At 38.0% G+C, this 17,462-nt stretch overlaps 1 protein-coding gene across 2 annotated transcripts in view; it reads right to left on the bottom strand.

Moving 5' to 3' along the window:
* The window catches only part of cabin1 (calcineurin binding protein 1), a 140,381-nt gene that overhangs the window by 53,139 nt on the left and 69,780 nt on the right, over positions 1-17,462 (bottom strand). For both annotated transcript variants that reach the window (XM_081349817.1, XM_081349816.1), the window contains one exon: positions 14,058-14,171. In XM_081349817.1, coding sequence (XP_081205943.1) covers positions 14,058-14,171 — 114 coding nt within the window. The remainder of the gene's footprint in view (positions 1-14,057; positions 14,172-17,462) is intronic.

Consider the following 17,462-nt stretch of genomic DNA (forward strand, 5'->3'; position numbering starts at 1 on the left):
AAAAGACAAGAGCATAAAAAACTAGAGACGAGAAGAGATGACAGGATGAGTAGAAGAGAACAGAAGAAAAGAGATAAGAAGAGACTGAGACAAGAAGAGAAGATTCTATAAAGAGGAGAATGTGAGAAAAGAGATGAGTTGAGAACAAGAAAAGACGTAATGAGAAAATAATTGAACAGAGTGAGAAGTGAGATGAGAAGAGAGAGACAAGAGGAGAAAACATGAGACAAGAGGACAAAAAAAGAGATTAGATGAGACGAGAAGAGAAGATGCTATGAAGAACAGAATAATAAAGGAGAGGAGAAGAAAAGAGGTTAGATGAGACGAGAACAGGAGAATACGAATAAATGTGAAGAAACGAGGAGAGATGAGAAGAGACAGGAAGAGACTAAGACGAGAAAAGGATGAGAAAACTCAAGAGACAAGAAAATAGACCAGAGCATAAAAAAACTAGAGACAAGAAGAGATGACAGGATGAGTAGAAGAGAGCAGAAGAGAAGAGAAAGACAGACAAGAGGAGAAGAGACTAGAGGAGAGGTGAGACAAGACGAGAGAAGAGTAAAAGAGAAAAGAGCTGAGACAATAGCAGGACATGAGACAAAAAGAGGTAGAAAAGAGACAAGAGAAGACACTAGAGAGGAGAGGAGAAGAAAAGAGACTAGTGGAGGATGTGCGACGACAGAACATGTGAAGAGAAAAGCTGAGACGAGAGGAGAACAAGAAGAGGAGGAGGAATAAAAAGACGAGATGAGAAAAAAGAAAAGAAGCGAGACAAGGAGAGACGATAAGAGAAAGAAAAAAGCTCAGATGAGAAGAGACAATGTGAGACACAAGGAGAAAAAGAGACAAGGAATGAGAAGAAAAGAGGTAAAGGGGAGAGAGACTGAGAAGAGAAGACGAGCAGAGACACGAAGCTGAGAGGTGAAGTGTGTCATTTATTACAGACAGAGTGCAGAAACTCGGTGTCACACAGCTCTCATTACCTGTTCTCCCTCTGTAAATGTTTGTGCTTTTCCACTGACACACACACACACGCACACACACCTGGCATTTCCAACCCCCTGAAGCTAACAGGAAAGTCAAGATGCAAATGGAGCTGACCGTATCTCTACATGTGAACCACAGGTGTTTGAGGCTGCTGAACTTTCACACACCAGCGCTTCACACACACACACACACACACACACACACCATTCAGCCGGTTTCATGAGTTACACTGCGCAGACGTGCTGGTACAGAGAGAGGTAATTCGCCTGAAGGGTCAGAGGTCAAAGGTCGTGCCCCTGAAGGGTCAGAGCTACTCAGATTCTCAACTCAACTACAACTGTCCAATTACAAGAAGCCGAATGCAGAAAAGCTCAAAACTGTCAAAGAGAGAGTCAGAAACTCAAAAGCTAAAATAAAATATTGACAGGTCCATCAATAAACAATTAAATTAATTATTGAAGAAAAAAAAATAATACATTACTAAATTTAATTTTTTTTTTTACTAAAATAAAATAATTATAAATAAAATAAAAATGTCCAAATATTGACAATTACAGGTGTGATGATGAATGAACTGTTCAGGCATCCAAAGAAAACTGGACGGGAATGTTTGTTTTTCTTGTACAGCAACTGCAAAACAAAAACAAAAATATATATTATAAAAAAAAAAGTGTGCATATTTTACACTGCCGTTCAAAAGTGTGCATATTTTACACTGCCGTTCAAAAGTGTGCATATTTTACACTGCCGTTCAAAAGTTTGGGATCGGTAAGATTTTTAATGTTTTTAAAAGAAGTCTCATATGCTCAGCAAGGCTGCATTTATTTGATAAAAAAAATAACAGTAATATTGTTAAATAATATGAAAATTTAAATTAACTGTTTTCTGTTTGAACATATGTTAAAATATAATTTATTCCTGTGATCAAAAGCTGAATTTTCAGCATCATTACTCCAGTCTTCAGTGTCACATGATCCTTCAGAAATCATTCTGATTTGATGATCAAAAAACATTCATGATTATTATCAATGTTGAAAACAGTTGTGGATCCATTTTACAGGATTCTTTGATGAATAGAAAGTTCTATATCATTTATTCGAAATAGAATCTTTTGTAACATTAGAAATGTCTTTACTGTAACTTTTGATCAACTTAATTCATCCTTGCTGAATAAAAGTATTGATTTCTTTTATTTTAGTGTATATTTATTTTAATATATACAGTATATATACACAGGGTGGGCCATTTATATGGATACACCGTAATAACATGGGAATGGTTGGTGATATTAAAGTCCTGTTTGTGGCACATTAGTATATGTGAGGGGGCAAACTCCTCAAGATGGGTGGTGACCATGGTGGCCATTTAGAAGTCGGCCATCTTGGATACAACTTTTGTTTTTTCAATAGGAAGAGGGCCATGTGACACATCAAACTTATTGGTAATGTCACAAGAAAAACAATGGTGTGCTTGGTTTCAACGTAACTTTATTCGTTCATGAGTTATTTACAAGTTTCTGACCACTTATAAAATGTGTTCAATGTGCTGCCCATTGTGTTGGATAGGGCTGCAACAAACGATTATTTTGATAATCGATTAATCTAACGATTACTAGAACGATTAATCGACTAATCGTTGATTATTTCGCTGACTAATCAGTAAGTTTGGAACGATTATTCAGCCTTTTCAATTAGTTAAAACACTGAGTTATACATATTCTAACTATAATATAAAAAAAGAAAATCACTTCAGCTTTTGAAATGGTTGTTTTAATGAACTTTGAGCCAACTAAACAGGTCATTCTCTTTAAGTTTTCAGATTTCTGTCCAACTCAAATCACACACAAATGCTCTCTAAGCATTGGTTAAATATTCTGTTCTCTTTCAATAGAAAAAAATAAACAAAAAAAATTTGTTGCATTACAGACAAACTTAAACTGCAAACAATTATTATAAGAATACAATTAAAAAAAATTGACAGCTGAGCTGACAGAGACATTCTCATTCACCTTTTAATTTACAGTATAAAAAAATAACTGACATTATATTCTTCATAACATCTCTTTTTGTAAGTCTTCATGAATATGGAACAAAATACAGGCAAATGATAAGACTGTAATAACTAATAGAGTTACAATAATAAAAACAGCCCTGACTCCTAAGCTCGATCAAGCTTTATTCTATGCAAAAATAAATCATCACATTACTGTAATTATATTATTATTGTTAATATTATTGCTATTATTAGTAGTATTGCATTATCTAATAAAGAGATAATGAATTTGATAAATTCTAATAAATTTACTGCTAGTTATTTAGCTTCAGCTGGAGAACATTCACCTCTCACCGGCTCGTCTCGTGCCGGGTTTTTCCTCTTTAAGTGTTTTAAAATGCACGTTGTGCTCCCGTGAAAAGCAAGTTCCGCCTTGCATGTATTGCACACGACAGCATTCTTGGTTTGAAGTTTTATGAAACTTTCACACACCTTACTAGTTCGGATTCGTTTGCACTCCGTCATAATTCGCGCTGTGTTTTCTTCTACCACAAAAGCATTTATAACGGCTGCATTACACTCTAGCGCTACAGCGCCGTAGCGGTCAAATCGCGATATTGCAGGCCCTTACATTAGGTCACGTGGGATCAAACGACTACTCGACAACAAAGATATTTGTCGACAATTTTTTATTGTCGACGTTGTCGACAATGTCGACTAATCGTTTCAGCCCTAGTGTTGGATTGTCAATGCAACCCTGTTCTCCCACTCTTCACACACTGATAGCAACACCGCAGGAGAAATGCCAGCACAGGCATACAGTATCCGTAGTTTCAGGTGCTGCACATCTCTTATCTTCACACCATAGACAATTGCCTTCAGATGACCCCAAAGATAAAAGTCTAAGGGGGTCAGATCGGGAGACCTTGGGGGCCATTCAGTGTGTGAAGAGTGGGAGAACAGGGTTGCATTGACAATCCAACACAATGGGCAGCACATTGAACACATTTTATAAGTGGTCAGAAACTTGTAAATAACTCATGAACGAATAAAGTTACATTGAAACCAAGCACACCATTGTTTTTCTTGTGACATTACCAATAAGTTTGATGTGTCACATGGCCCTCTTCCTATTGAAAAAACAAAAGTTGTATCCAAGATGGCCGACTTCTAAATGGCCACCATGGTCACCACCCATCTTGAGGAGTTTGCCCCCTCACATACACTAATGTGCCACAAACAGGACTTTAATATCACCAACCATTCCCATGTTATTACGGTGTATCCATATAAATGGCCCACCTTGTATATATAAATATATAAAGTTACATATATGTATGTGTTTTTGTTTTTTTTTGCCGTCCAAAATCCTGTCCAGTTTTCTCTGGATGACAAAACAAAACAAAACAAAACAAAACAAAACAAAACAAAACAAAACAAAACAAAACAAAACAAAACAAAACAAAACAAAACAAAACAGTGTCGATGGTCCATGTACTCCAGGTGTGATGAAGAATGAACTGAAGTCTCGGGCCAGTGGTCCAGTGAGAGCAGGAGAGTGGGCGGACACATATGCCACCGCATATGCCTGAGTGTGTGTGTGTGTGTGTGTGTGGACGTGGGAGACAAACTGTGTTTGTGTTTTTCTGATGCGTTTAAGGCTTGGGCCAACAAATACTGCCAGAGCCCGAGGCAAACTAGAGCAGCCTGACCCATATCACTCACTCTCTCACACACACACACCAATGCAAAGACTCTCCCTCTCTCTATTTCACAAGCTTTCAGCAACATTGCAAATCAAAAACATAATTACTTGGGACTGCAAAAATGAACAGATAATGAAAATATTCAACAATTAATTTAATTATCGATTCCCATTCCTATGTAAACTGTGTTCACAAAGTGAGCTGAAGTGAAAAAAGTGCACAATGCAAGTTGTTTGAAACACAGGAGCATTCTATATTAAATCCTTCTAGAAGGTCATATGAATATAGTTTTATGAATCCGGATGTGGCTTTGACAGTGTGATTGTGTGGCTGAACACGGTTGAGAGGGTTTTCAGAAGGTCATAATTTACATTTTACTGTTAAATGTTAATTCAAGCATTCCCATATGGCCATACAGCTACAGTCACAACACACAAATATATAAATATATATATATATATATATATATATATATATATATATATATATATATATATATATATATATATATATATATAAATATAGCTGCGAGCAGCGATTGCGGGCCCAAGCCGGTGGCACCGCCAACCGCCCGGGGTGGCGGTGTCACCGGCTTGGGCCCTCCATCGCTGCTCGCAGCTATATTTATATATATATATATATATATATATATATATATATATATATATATATATATATATATATCAGACAAGTAATATTCTTTGTCTTGTCACTTAAAAAAAAAAAATATATATATTTTAAATAATAAATAAATAAAATATATAATTACCTTTTTTTGGATGCTAAACTATTGTTTATTATATGCTTTGTACTTCACTCACGTTCCAATATCGAAGGGAAAAATGATCCTCTTCACATGCGCAAAAATGTCCTTGGAAAATTCACAGTGGAGCGGTGCTTACTGTGATTGTACGAATTGTACTACTGACTATTTAGAGCAGTGTAATCTTTATATGTTAGGTTGACCATTTTATTATTATATTTTATTAAGTCTATAATGAACAGGCTGCAATGTCAAGATTGCAATGCTAGTGTGTGTGCGTGTGTGTGTGTGTGTGTGTGTGTGTGTGTGTGTGTGTGTGTGTGTGTGTGTGTGTGTGTGTGTGTGTGTGTGTGTTCATGTTTTTCTGTCCCGGTGGGGACTTTAACCTGAATGCACACAGACTCATGGGGACTCGTATCACAGTGGGGACCTAAATAGAGGTCCCCATGGGTAAACAAGCTTCATACAGAATGAGTTTTTTTGGAAATGTAAAAATGCAGAAAGTTTTCAGTGATGGGTAGGTTTAGGGGTAGGGTTAGTGTAAGGAGATAAAATATACAGTTTGTACAGTATAAAAATCATTAAATCTATGGAGAGTCCCCACAAAGATAGTAAACCGTGTGTGTGTGGGTGGGTGTGTGTGTGTGGCGTGGGCGCGTTTGAACAGTGGACACATAAAAACATACTCCGTCATTATACAGGACGACATTCAAACTGCAAAGTGTTAACTTATATTTGTGTACAGTCGCAATAAAACACAACATTGTGCTTTTGTAAAATAATTTCAAGCAATCAACCCCCGAAAGGCGCTAATTTTAAAATTAAACTAAAATGCTCATGGCTGCACGGGCATTCATAACGGTGCACATCCACGGCGAGGAACGAGCAGAACAGAGTGAACGTTTTTCAGTTAATTCCTACTTCCATAGGAATTAATTTGAAACGCTCGCTCAACCACTATCAATGTCAGTGTGGACGAACATATTTTACTTTCGTTTTTAAGTTGGCGATTCAAAAGCCCCCAGCGGTGTCACATGTCGATTAACCGGTGGTAAAATATTCTCACCGTCACATACCTAGTATATTTTTAAGTAGATACAATAGGCCTACCTGATTTTGAACACAAGAGGGCAGTATAGCCCTATGTATGACTTGACTTTTATGGGACTAAATAGTACAATTACTATTTTTAAACTTATAAATATTTATTAAATTGAAAAAAAAAAGAATAAAATGGGTTTAGTTGTGATATTTTTATACTTTTATATAGAAATAAATGGTGTTTAATTACATTTTTAGAAGATGAGGCTTTAAGTGTTACTTTACTTTAGTCCCTCACTATAGCAAAACCGTTTGAGATGTTTAATATCCGTTCACAATTTAGCATCTTTAATGTATCTTTATCATTTTGAAAAAGTTTGGTGTGAATAAAATAAACCAGTTAGGAAGAGTAGCTAAAAACTCAGAGTCTGAAATATCCAAAAAATCCACATTCAAACCAAAATATCTGACTTCCTTTTGCTCTGAGCTAATAACTGTAAATTAGAAAGTTGTCCGGCTCGGTGAGACCAATATATATACTGATTTTTGTAACTGTTGGTAAAACTAACCCACCCACTTTTGTCAAACGCATGTTGAAAGTGACACACTTCCTGCTGCCAGTTGGTGGCGCTATAACTTTGACTCACGATAGTTACATCCATCTGATCTGCCTCTTACCACGAACACACTGCTAAAGTTTCATCAAGATCAGTTAATGTATGCAGAAGTTATAACACTTCGTCTCCTCTCTTTTCTCGCCATAAATTTGTTTCCTCGCCACGGCCAAACCGTTCGAGATATCAAAAATCCGTCCGCAATTTAGCATTCTCAATGTCTTGACTTCATGCTGACTGAGTTTGGAGGTGATTGAATGAATTCTCTAGGAGGAGTACATCACATTCCACAGCAAGCGTTTTCCAAACAACCCATAATAGCCGACTTCCTGTTGGGCTGGCGTGAAACTTGACAGAGGGAAAGTTGTTCAGCCCGATGAAATCTATATGTGTACCGAGTTTCATATTAATTCATGCAAGCGTGTTTGAAATATGAACCAAGTTTTCAGACCCTGTTCAAGAGGGCGCTGTTGAGCCCCCCTGCCACGCCCGTTTCTGAAACTTTTCACATGTCTACTGGCTAATAAGTGTTATGTGTCTGTCGAGTTTCATCCAATTTCAAGCATGCTAAGAGTTTCAAACGCATCCGAAAAGAATATTAAAATTTGATGCGTTGCCACGGCAACAGTATCTAAGATATCAATAATCCTTTCACAGGTCTACATCTGCCGTGTGTTTACATTATACACAAAGTTTGAAGCAAATCGGGTAAAAGTAAGAGGGTGACTTCAAAGCATTTTGAAAGTGACACACTTCCTGCTGCCAGTTGGTGGCGCTATAACTTTGACTCACAATAGTCACATCCATGTGATCGGCCTCTTACAACGAATACACTGCTGAAGTTTCATCAAGATCTGTCAATGTATGCAGAAGTTATAACACACTTCCTGTGTCCCATTATTCGCCATAAATTAGTTTCCTCGCCACGGCCAAACCGTTCGAGATATCAAAAATCTGTTCGCAAGAATTCATCCTCAATGTCTTGACTTTATTCTCACCGAGTTTGGTGGCGATCGGATGAAATCCCTAGGAGGAGTATTTCACATTCCATTGTATGCGTTTTCCAAACAACGTATAATAACCGACTTCCTGTTGGGCTTTTGTAAAACTTAGAGCAGGAAAGTTGTTCGGCCCGATGAGATCTATATGTGTACTGAGTTTCATATTATTACATGCAAGCGTGTTTGATTTATGGACCAAGTTTTCGGACCCCATTCCAGGGGGCGCCGTCGAGCCCCCCTGCCACGCACCGGTACCAGCTTCAGCCCGGCCCTGATGGCCGCGGGTTCTGACGTGTGTGCAAAATTTCAAGAGTTTTTGAGCATGTTAAGGGCCCCAAAAGTGTCAAAAAGGCAAATATATATATAAAAAATATATATAGCTGCGAGCAGCGATTACGGGCCCAAGCCGGTGGCACCGCAACCCCGGTGCCTTTAGGGTGGCGGTGCCGCCGGCTTTGGCCCTTCATCGCTGCTCGCAGCTATATATATATATATATATATATATATATATATATATATATATATATATATATATATATATATATATATATATATATATATATATATATATTTATTCATTCATTCATTTTTTTTTTATTATTATTATTATTTTTTATTATTCAGATTTTATGATACACTCAAAATATTCCACAACAAATCCTTTAAATTTAATGTAAAAGTAAAAATGAAAGTAAGAAGTGTTGGGCTCACGTAACCCTCTCATCAGAATCAAAATGTTTCAACATTTGCGATGTATTTGGATGCTAAACTATTCTTTATTATAGGCTTTGTTCTTCACTCGTGTTCCAATATTGATGGAAAAAATCATCCTCTTCACATGCGCAAAAATTTGCTTGGAAACATCACAGTGGAGCGAGCGGTGCTTACTGTGAATGTACGAATTGTACTACTGACTATTTAGAGCAGTGTAATTTTTATATGTTAGGTTGACTATTTTATTATTATATTTTATTAAGGCTATAATGAACAGGCTGCGATGTCAAGATTGTAATGCTGGAGTGTGTGTGTGTGTGTTCATGTTTTTCTATCCCGGTGGGGACTTTAACCTGAATGCACACAGACTCATGGGGACTCGTGTCACAGTGGGGACCTAAATAGAGGTCCCCATGGGTAAACAAGATTATAAATCATACAGAATGAGTTTTTTTGGAAATGTAAAAATGCAGAAAGTTTTATGGGATAGGTAGGTTTAGGGGTAGGGTTAGTGTGAGGAGATAGAATATACAGTTTGTTCAGTATAAAAACCATTAAGTCCATGGAGAGTACCCACAAAGATAGTAAACCGTGTGTGTGTGTGGCGTGGGCGCGATTGAACAGTAGACACATAAAAACATACTCCGTCATTATACAGGACGACATTCAAACTGCAAAGTGTTAACTTATATTTGTGTACAGTTGCAATAAAACACAAAATTGTGCTTTTGTAAAATAATTTCAAGCAATCCACCCCCCGAAAGGCGCTAATTTTAAAATGAAACTAAAATGCTCATGGCTGCACGGGCATTCATAATGGTGCGCGTCCACGGCGAGGAACGAGCAGAACAGAGTGAACGTTTTTCAGTTAATTCCTACTTCCATAGGAATTCATTTGAAACGCTTGCTCAACCAATATAAATGTCAGTGCGGACGAACATATTTTACTTTCGTTTTTAAGTTAGCGATTAAAAAGCCCCCAGCGGTGTCACACGTCAGTTAACCGGAGGTAAAATATTCTCACCGTCACATACCTAGTATATTTTTATATAGATATAATAGGCCTACCTGATTTTGAACACAAGAGGGCAGTATAGCACTATGTTTGACTTTATTTATGTATTGTTTAGGCTAAACAACCATTCTGGCAGTTTTTAAACTTAAAATTCATTCTTAAATTGAAAAAAAATAATAAAATGTTTAGTTGTGATGTTTGTATACTTTTATATAGAAATAAATGGTATATAATTACATTTTTAGAAAATTTGAGGCTTTTAGTTTTTCCTTTTTGGACATTACTTTAATCCCTCGCCATAGCAAAACCGTTTGAGATATTTATTATCCGTTCACAATTTAGCATATTTAATGTATTTTCATCATGTTGAAAAAGTTTGGTGGGAATAAAATAAATAGTTTAAGAGGAGTGGCTAAAAATTCATAGGCTGATTTTGCAAAAAAATCCACATTCAGACCAAAATATCTGACTTCCTTTTGCTCTGAGCTAATGAATGTAAATTAGAAAGTTGTCCGGCTTGATGAGAACAATATAAAAACTTTTTTTTTACTGTATTTAAAACTAACCCCCCCACTTTTGTCAAAAGTATGTTGAAAGTGACACACTTCCTGCTGCCAGTTGGTGGCGCTATAACTTTGACTCACAATAGTCACATCCATCTGATCGGCCTCTTACCACAAACACACTGCTGAAGTTTCATCAAGATCAGTTGATGTATGCAGAAGTTATAACACTTCGTGTCTCTCTTTTCTCGCCATAAATTCGTTTCCTCACCACGGCCAAACCGTTCAAGATATCAAAAATCCGTCCGCAATTTAGCATCCTCAATGTCTTTACTTCATGCTGACTGAGTTTGGAGGTGATTGAATGAATTCTCTAGGAGGAGTGCATCACATTCCACAGCAAGCGTTTTCCAAACAACCCATAATAGCTGACTTCCTGTTGGGCTGGCGTGAAACTTGACAGAGGGAAAGTTGTTCGGCCCGACGAGATCTATATGTGTACCGAGTTTCATATTAATTCATGCAAGCTTATTTGATATATGGACCAAGTTTTCAGACCCTGTTCAAGAGGGCGCTGTTGAGCCCCCCTGCCACGCCCGTTTCTGAAACTTTTCACATGTCTACTGGCTAATAAGTGTTATGTGTCTGTCGAGTTTCATCCAATTTCAAGCATGTTAAGAGTCTCAAACGCATCCGAAAAGAATATTAAAACTTGATGCGTTGCCACGGCAACAGTATCTAAGATATCAATAATCCTTTCACAGGTCTACATCTGCCCTGTGTTTACATTATACACAGAAAGTTAGAAGCAAATCGGGTAAAATTAAGAGGGTGACTTCAAAGCATTTTGAAAGTGACACACTTCCTGCTGCCAGTTGGTGGCGCTATAACTTTGACTCACAATAGTCACATCCATGTGATCGGCCTCTTACAACGAACACACTGCTGAAGTTTCATCAAGATCAGTTAATGTATGCAGAAGTTATAACACACTTCCTGTGTCCCATTATTCGCCATAAATTCGTTTCCTCGCCACGGCCAAACCGTTCGAGATATCAAAAATCCGTTCGCAAGAATTCATCCTCAATGTCTTGACTTTATTCTCACCGAGTTTGGTGGCGATCGGATGAAATCCCTAGGAGGAGTATTTCACATTCCATTGTATGCGTTTTCCAAACAACGTATAATAACCGACTTCCTGTTGGGCTTTTGTAAAACTTAGAGCACGAAAGTTGTTCGGCCCGATGAGATCTATATGTGTACTGAGTTTCATATTATTACATGCAAGCGTGTTTGATTTATGGACCAAGTTTTCGGACCCCATTCCAGGGGGCGCTGTCGAGCCCCCCTGCCACGCCCCAATACCAGCTTCAGCCCGGCCCTGATGGCCGCAGGTTCTGACGTGTGTGCAAAATTTCAAGAGTTTTTGAGCATGTTAAGGGCCCCAAAAGTGGCAAAAAGGCAAAAAAAAAAATAATGAAGAAAAAAAAAAATAATCCTTACGGAAACAATAGGGCCTTCGCCCTTTCAGGGCTTGGGCCCTAATTAAATGTCGCTGTAGCCATTAAACTTCAATAACTTTACAGAACGTGTGCATAGACTTCAATCAAATGGAGTAAAACTTGTCTGCTCAGACTTTCGCTTTATCCTAATCATAATTAATTATGATATAAACCTTTAAAGAGATAAATTCATCAAAATGGTAACTGACTATTGAAGCTTTAGTTCTTGCAATTGAAACTTTTTATCTCGCAATATAGCCTCATCTTGTAATCACCACTTTATATTTATATAAACTTTATGAAATTCATAATTTTATAAGTAACTATTTTTATTGTTAACTTTATTATTACTTATTTACCTTTACTCTCACTGTAATTATTATTTTTGAAAAAACATTTCTCTTGCATTATTACAATAAAAAGTCATTTGACTTCATTTATAGTATTTGCACTTGATTAAAACTTTTCTGATGCTTTTAATCTTTTTGTTTTATCTGCAATTTATTTCGTAACCTTAGTTATAAACTTAAATCTGCACATTGTTTGAAGGATGCCACTGGGAAACATGGAATATCTGATTAATTGAAGAAATAACTAGTGCCGGGTCCAACTTAACCAACTGAGTTTGAGTGGGAGACGTTTTTAATGACTAATTTTATGTAGTTACTTATTTTACGAGTCTGAGTCAAGTTCGAGTTCGAGTTCAAGTCAACCAGAGTGTGTCCGAATCTGAGTTCATTTATAATTGCAGTCTGAGTTTGAGTCTGAGGTCGTTTACACCTGTATTAAGATGGGTTTTGGTCAATCGGATCACAAGTGGACGTTAAATACAGGAGTAAACGGGTCTAAAACACTTTGAGCTCGTCCAGTTTCCTCCACTTCCAGAGTTAGTAGAAAACACATTCGACCGGACTGCTTTCGTAGTGTAAACACTCATGTGATCGAATGTGTTCAAACAGCCACTAAAGACCGTCTTCTCTCCGTCTACTGGTCTAATGCGGGAACATTATGGGAAGAGCGACAGCCAGACGGGATTTAAACTCTGTCAGCTGGAGACCCAAGTTTGGTTTGAAGATGAAAAACGTACCAAGCACAATGTTCTCTCTCCATTCCTGATTTCTAACACACACTCACAGTGTTCGGCTGATCTCGCGTCTGTCAGAGCAGAAACTGAAGCTGATGTTCTCCGTGTGTTTCTCCGTCGTCTCTGATCGTGTTCATATGTAAATTACATGAGCTTATTTTGTCCATTAGATTGAAAGATCTGAAAAATCTCATACATTTACTCACCCATAGACCCTTCCTTCAAAGAAATCAGGACAGAAGTGTTTGAAAGTGGACAGAAGAGACGGATTAAAACACCAGGTGTAAACGGGAATGTGTTTCCCTCGATCCACCAAAACACATCTTAATACCAGCTGTGAACAAGTCCAAAGTACCACAACTCTAGAAATAACCTTAAAAAACAGCCACTATACTTCAGTGCATAAGCTCTTCAGAAGGTTTCATGAGCCCAGCACCGGATGCTGTGTGTGTGTGTGTGTGTGTGTGTGTGTGTGTGTGTGTGTGTGTGTGTGTGTGTGTGTGTGTGTGTGTGTGTGTGTGTGTGTGTGTGTGTGTGTGTGTGTGTGTGTGTGTGTGTGTGTGTGTGTGTGGATTTTCCCATAAGCTGATGACAGGTGGGCATGAGGTTGGCGTATCCTAGTGGGCAAAGCTCTGAAGCCCAGCGAGACGAGGCGCACAAGTGTTTTTATACTGCAGCGTGCCAATACTGACAAACCCACAAGTTGTTCCTCACAGCGAACACATACACAGCCAAAGGTACACACACACACTAATACATGGCCTTAGCTCTGGGAGGACGGTACCAATGTGCCAAAAGGCCACTGGGAAAAACAGCAACAACATATGAACACACACCATAGTGATGCCATCTGTCTGCCTCATGGTGTGCAGTGAGGACTGTAAATCCAGCCAGTTTGGGGCATTTTCAGCGAGGAGTCGTAATCTCTCTGGATTTATGTGTGTGAGAGTGTGTGTTTGTGTGTGTGTGGAGGGATTTTACTGCACTGAATCACACATGTGTATGAACAGAAGACTCGCTCACATGTTGAACATCATATCTTCACAGTGGATCATGCTGTAGCTATAAACCAAATTTGTCATGACATGGTGAACTTTGACATGCATGTGCGTCTGCATGTGTGTGTGTGACTTACGTTGAACAGATTGGTCTTATTCCTCTCGCAGAAAAGTCCTTGTGCCGGCATGTGCTTCAGCTGTTGCCATGGGACACTGCTCCCTAGCAACACATCTCGTGCCCATTGCAGGTTCTGTGAAAACACAAATATATTCAGTCAGTTCTGTGTGCAGGAGTGTGTGTGATGACTTGAACCGAGTTAAGTCGCGGAGGAAACCTGCATGCTTCACTCTCACACACACACACACACTCCTAACGCAACACTAGAGTCCTGCTTAACTGCGCAAGTATATACGATTCAAAAAATAGTATGCAGTAGGTTAAAGTTAAACATTTCAATTACAAAGCTCCAATGATGTATGCAGTGTGTATATTGCTTGATTTTGAGAAAATAAAGTAACGGTATGCATTAGGTAATAAACACTGTATTACGCTAAAGTGTCACATTACTTCAGTAAGCAGTAGCAGTGTTTCCATTGCAGATTTGACATATATTTTCTAAATGTTGATTAAAAAAATGTCGGTTTCCATTAACCGATGTTATGAGACTAAAACGTATTTTTTTCCTCTCGCGATAAGTCGTTCCAACAATCATTGCAACGGATGTTGGTAGGTTTATGTATATCTCAGCCGTCACACTAGCCATTATTATTAATGGAAGGAGACGTATGTGTGTTATACAAGCATTAATGGCAAGGAAAGACCCTTATACTGTGAGCAGCTCATATGAGTGTTTCTCCCTCCTATCTTGAGAAATTGTGGCATTTCTTTCCTGTTTAGAATCCAGTATTCCTGTCAAACTTCTTTTATGCGTTTAACAAAGAACTCTGTCTCGTCTTCTGTCCAAACATATCACGTCATCTCGACTTTCACGCACACTGGTGAACTGTAAATGTGTTTCCATTGCAGTTTTTGCAAAATATTCCTTTTTCGAATTGCCTGAAAAACCTCCTCATGCGAGTGTAAAAACTTTTTTGCGATATATGGGAGTTTGTGCAAAATTGACACATTTCCATTGGGCGTATTTTCAATTCGCAATTTTAATTTGTGCAATTTGAAGGCTACTGGAAGCGTGGCTAGAGATAGTATATACTGTATATTGCCTACTAATAGTATGTGAAACAGCATGCAGTAGTTAGGGATACACATAATAAACCATATTTATGCTACAGTGTTACTTGACTTTAATGCAGTATACAGTTAGTGCGCTACATTGTCTGTGAGAGTATATACTATATACTGAATAATGTGAAATAGTATGCAGTAGATAACAATAAATGTTCTGAAGTGTAGTATGCAGTGAGAAAAATCTGAGCATTTCAAATTATTATATATTATACATTGTCATGTGACCTCACTGCAGTATGCTACTGTTTTGTCACATAACCTCACAAAAAGATACTTTGACTAAAAATGGCTTTATGTAGTTAATTTGTCATAATGATCAAGTTGCACTGCATTATGGGATACATACTGTAGGGTCGTGACGGTACCAAATTTCAGTAGTCGGTACCAATACCAGAAATATATCACGATTCTCTGTAACAATTTATATACCATAGCAAAAACTGTTGAATTACGTACTTTAAAAAAAAAGTTGTCTCGTTTTGTCTCGTCCGTTGTTAATTACTATCAAGTTCTCAGTCCAGAAACTTTGCAGTGTGCTTAGCAACATGAAAAACTGACTAGTATTTCCTGACTAGCACCTCTGATAGGCCACTGCAATCACACGCTCAACAGATATGATTGTGATTGGCTACAATGCTCAACGCTTGCAAGTAGAAACCTTGAGCACTCAAACAAACATGAGCGTTTTAAAGCTGTGTCTTTCAGCAAGTATCGCATATATCCGGCCCCCTGACAGTCGACTAAGTGTTAGTCAACGAGAAGAGGTTCAGTCAACCAAAACTAGTTGTTATTAGTCAGAAAATAAACTCAACAGGATGTGGCGAAGTCACACAGATCATTAACGGCGGGTCTTTGTGTGGTAATTACAGTATGTCAGGCAGGAAAACCAAACGCTCGCCTATCATCCATCAACCTCAAATATGGCTTATTTACTTCTGACATGCTAGTAGTAATAACTGTACATATCCGCTCGCTCTAAAGTTCATCTAGATATATGTGCGTTTATATCCTTTTGTTGTTATTGTGAGTTTACACAAATAAAAGCAGACCCTTTACAGTTTTGAATGACATATTACACACATCGTATGACCAAAAAAAGTTGTTTCCGCTGTTATCAGTAAAAATGCAAGTGTTCGCGGTCTCCATATCTAAGCGTACTATACTTCAGCTTACACACTTTTTTTTAGTACTGACTGGCACTGCTAGTACCGGTACGTTTGACAGCCCTACAGTACTGCAAGTATAATCTTAGTTTCCCATCTAGAACTGAGAATACTTGCATTGTGTGCACAGCAAAAAATAGAATGAGAAGTATGGTCGTATGTTTGACCAAACCCAGAAAAATCCAAGAATCTACTTTAAAATGTAAACGAACAGCTCCCATTAAACGGCAAAAGACTGAGAGCTAATCAAAGCTCTCGTGACACTCCAATATAATTACACTGTATCATCCCATCAAATCCATTTCCACACCGCTAATTCACTGTTAATGAACACATAACATCATAGCGCTGCAGTCTGACTTCTTTATTAGGATACAGACACACGTGTTTCTCTCGCTGCGCGTCACACACTGTACAAACGAGAGCTCAGCGCAGTTTGGGGCCATTCATTAAATCGGAGAGCTGAATTTCCACGCTTTCACCGTAGGGACGTGCTGATTAAACGCATTGTGGCGGTTATGAAAACTCTGGGTTGTCATGGTGGGGTGATTAAATTTCAGAGCTGAACGCTCTCTACATAAAGATCAGACAGATTTCTCATTGTGAAGGGATGGACATGATATATGTGAGTCCTTTTGGTAAGAAAGGGTCAGCAAACAGCACAAATACACATGCAATGGAGAGAGAGAGAGATGACATGATATAGTGACTCCAAACCCATATGACTTTCTTTCTTCCATGTAACAGAAATTTTTAATAACTGTACTGGCTCCTTTTGAATCCAATCATAATGAATGAGACGCTCAAGCGTCAAAAAAGGATGCAAATAACCATAACGGTAGTCCATAAGAGTCATCTGCTCTATTTCAGGTCTTCCGAACGTCATATGACAGAATGAAATGTAAGTCATTATTCAGTGATAATCTTCCCCTCCAATGAGCTGCTAATTGATTTATGAACCAATCATTCTGAAAGGTGTTGTGGACTGGATCACCCAATGCACAAATAAGATCTGATTCAAAAGAACAGTTAATTCAAGAGTTAGTTATTGCCATTTCTCTCATGAACTCTGAATATGAATGTGCTAAGAAGTGCTAGTGCAGATGACATGATCTTCAATGAACACATTTAAG

This window comes from Scardinius erythrophthalmus (assembly GCF_964197995.2).
Source record: "Scardinius erythrophthalmus genome assembly, chromosome: 20".
In the NCBI taxonomy this organism is placed as follows: Eukaryota; Metazoa; Chordata; class Actinopteri; order Cypriniformes; family Leuciscidae; genus Scardinius; species Scardinius erythrophthalmus.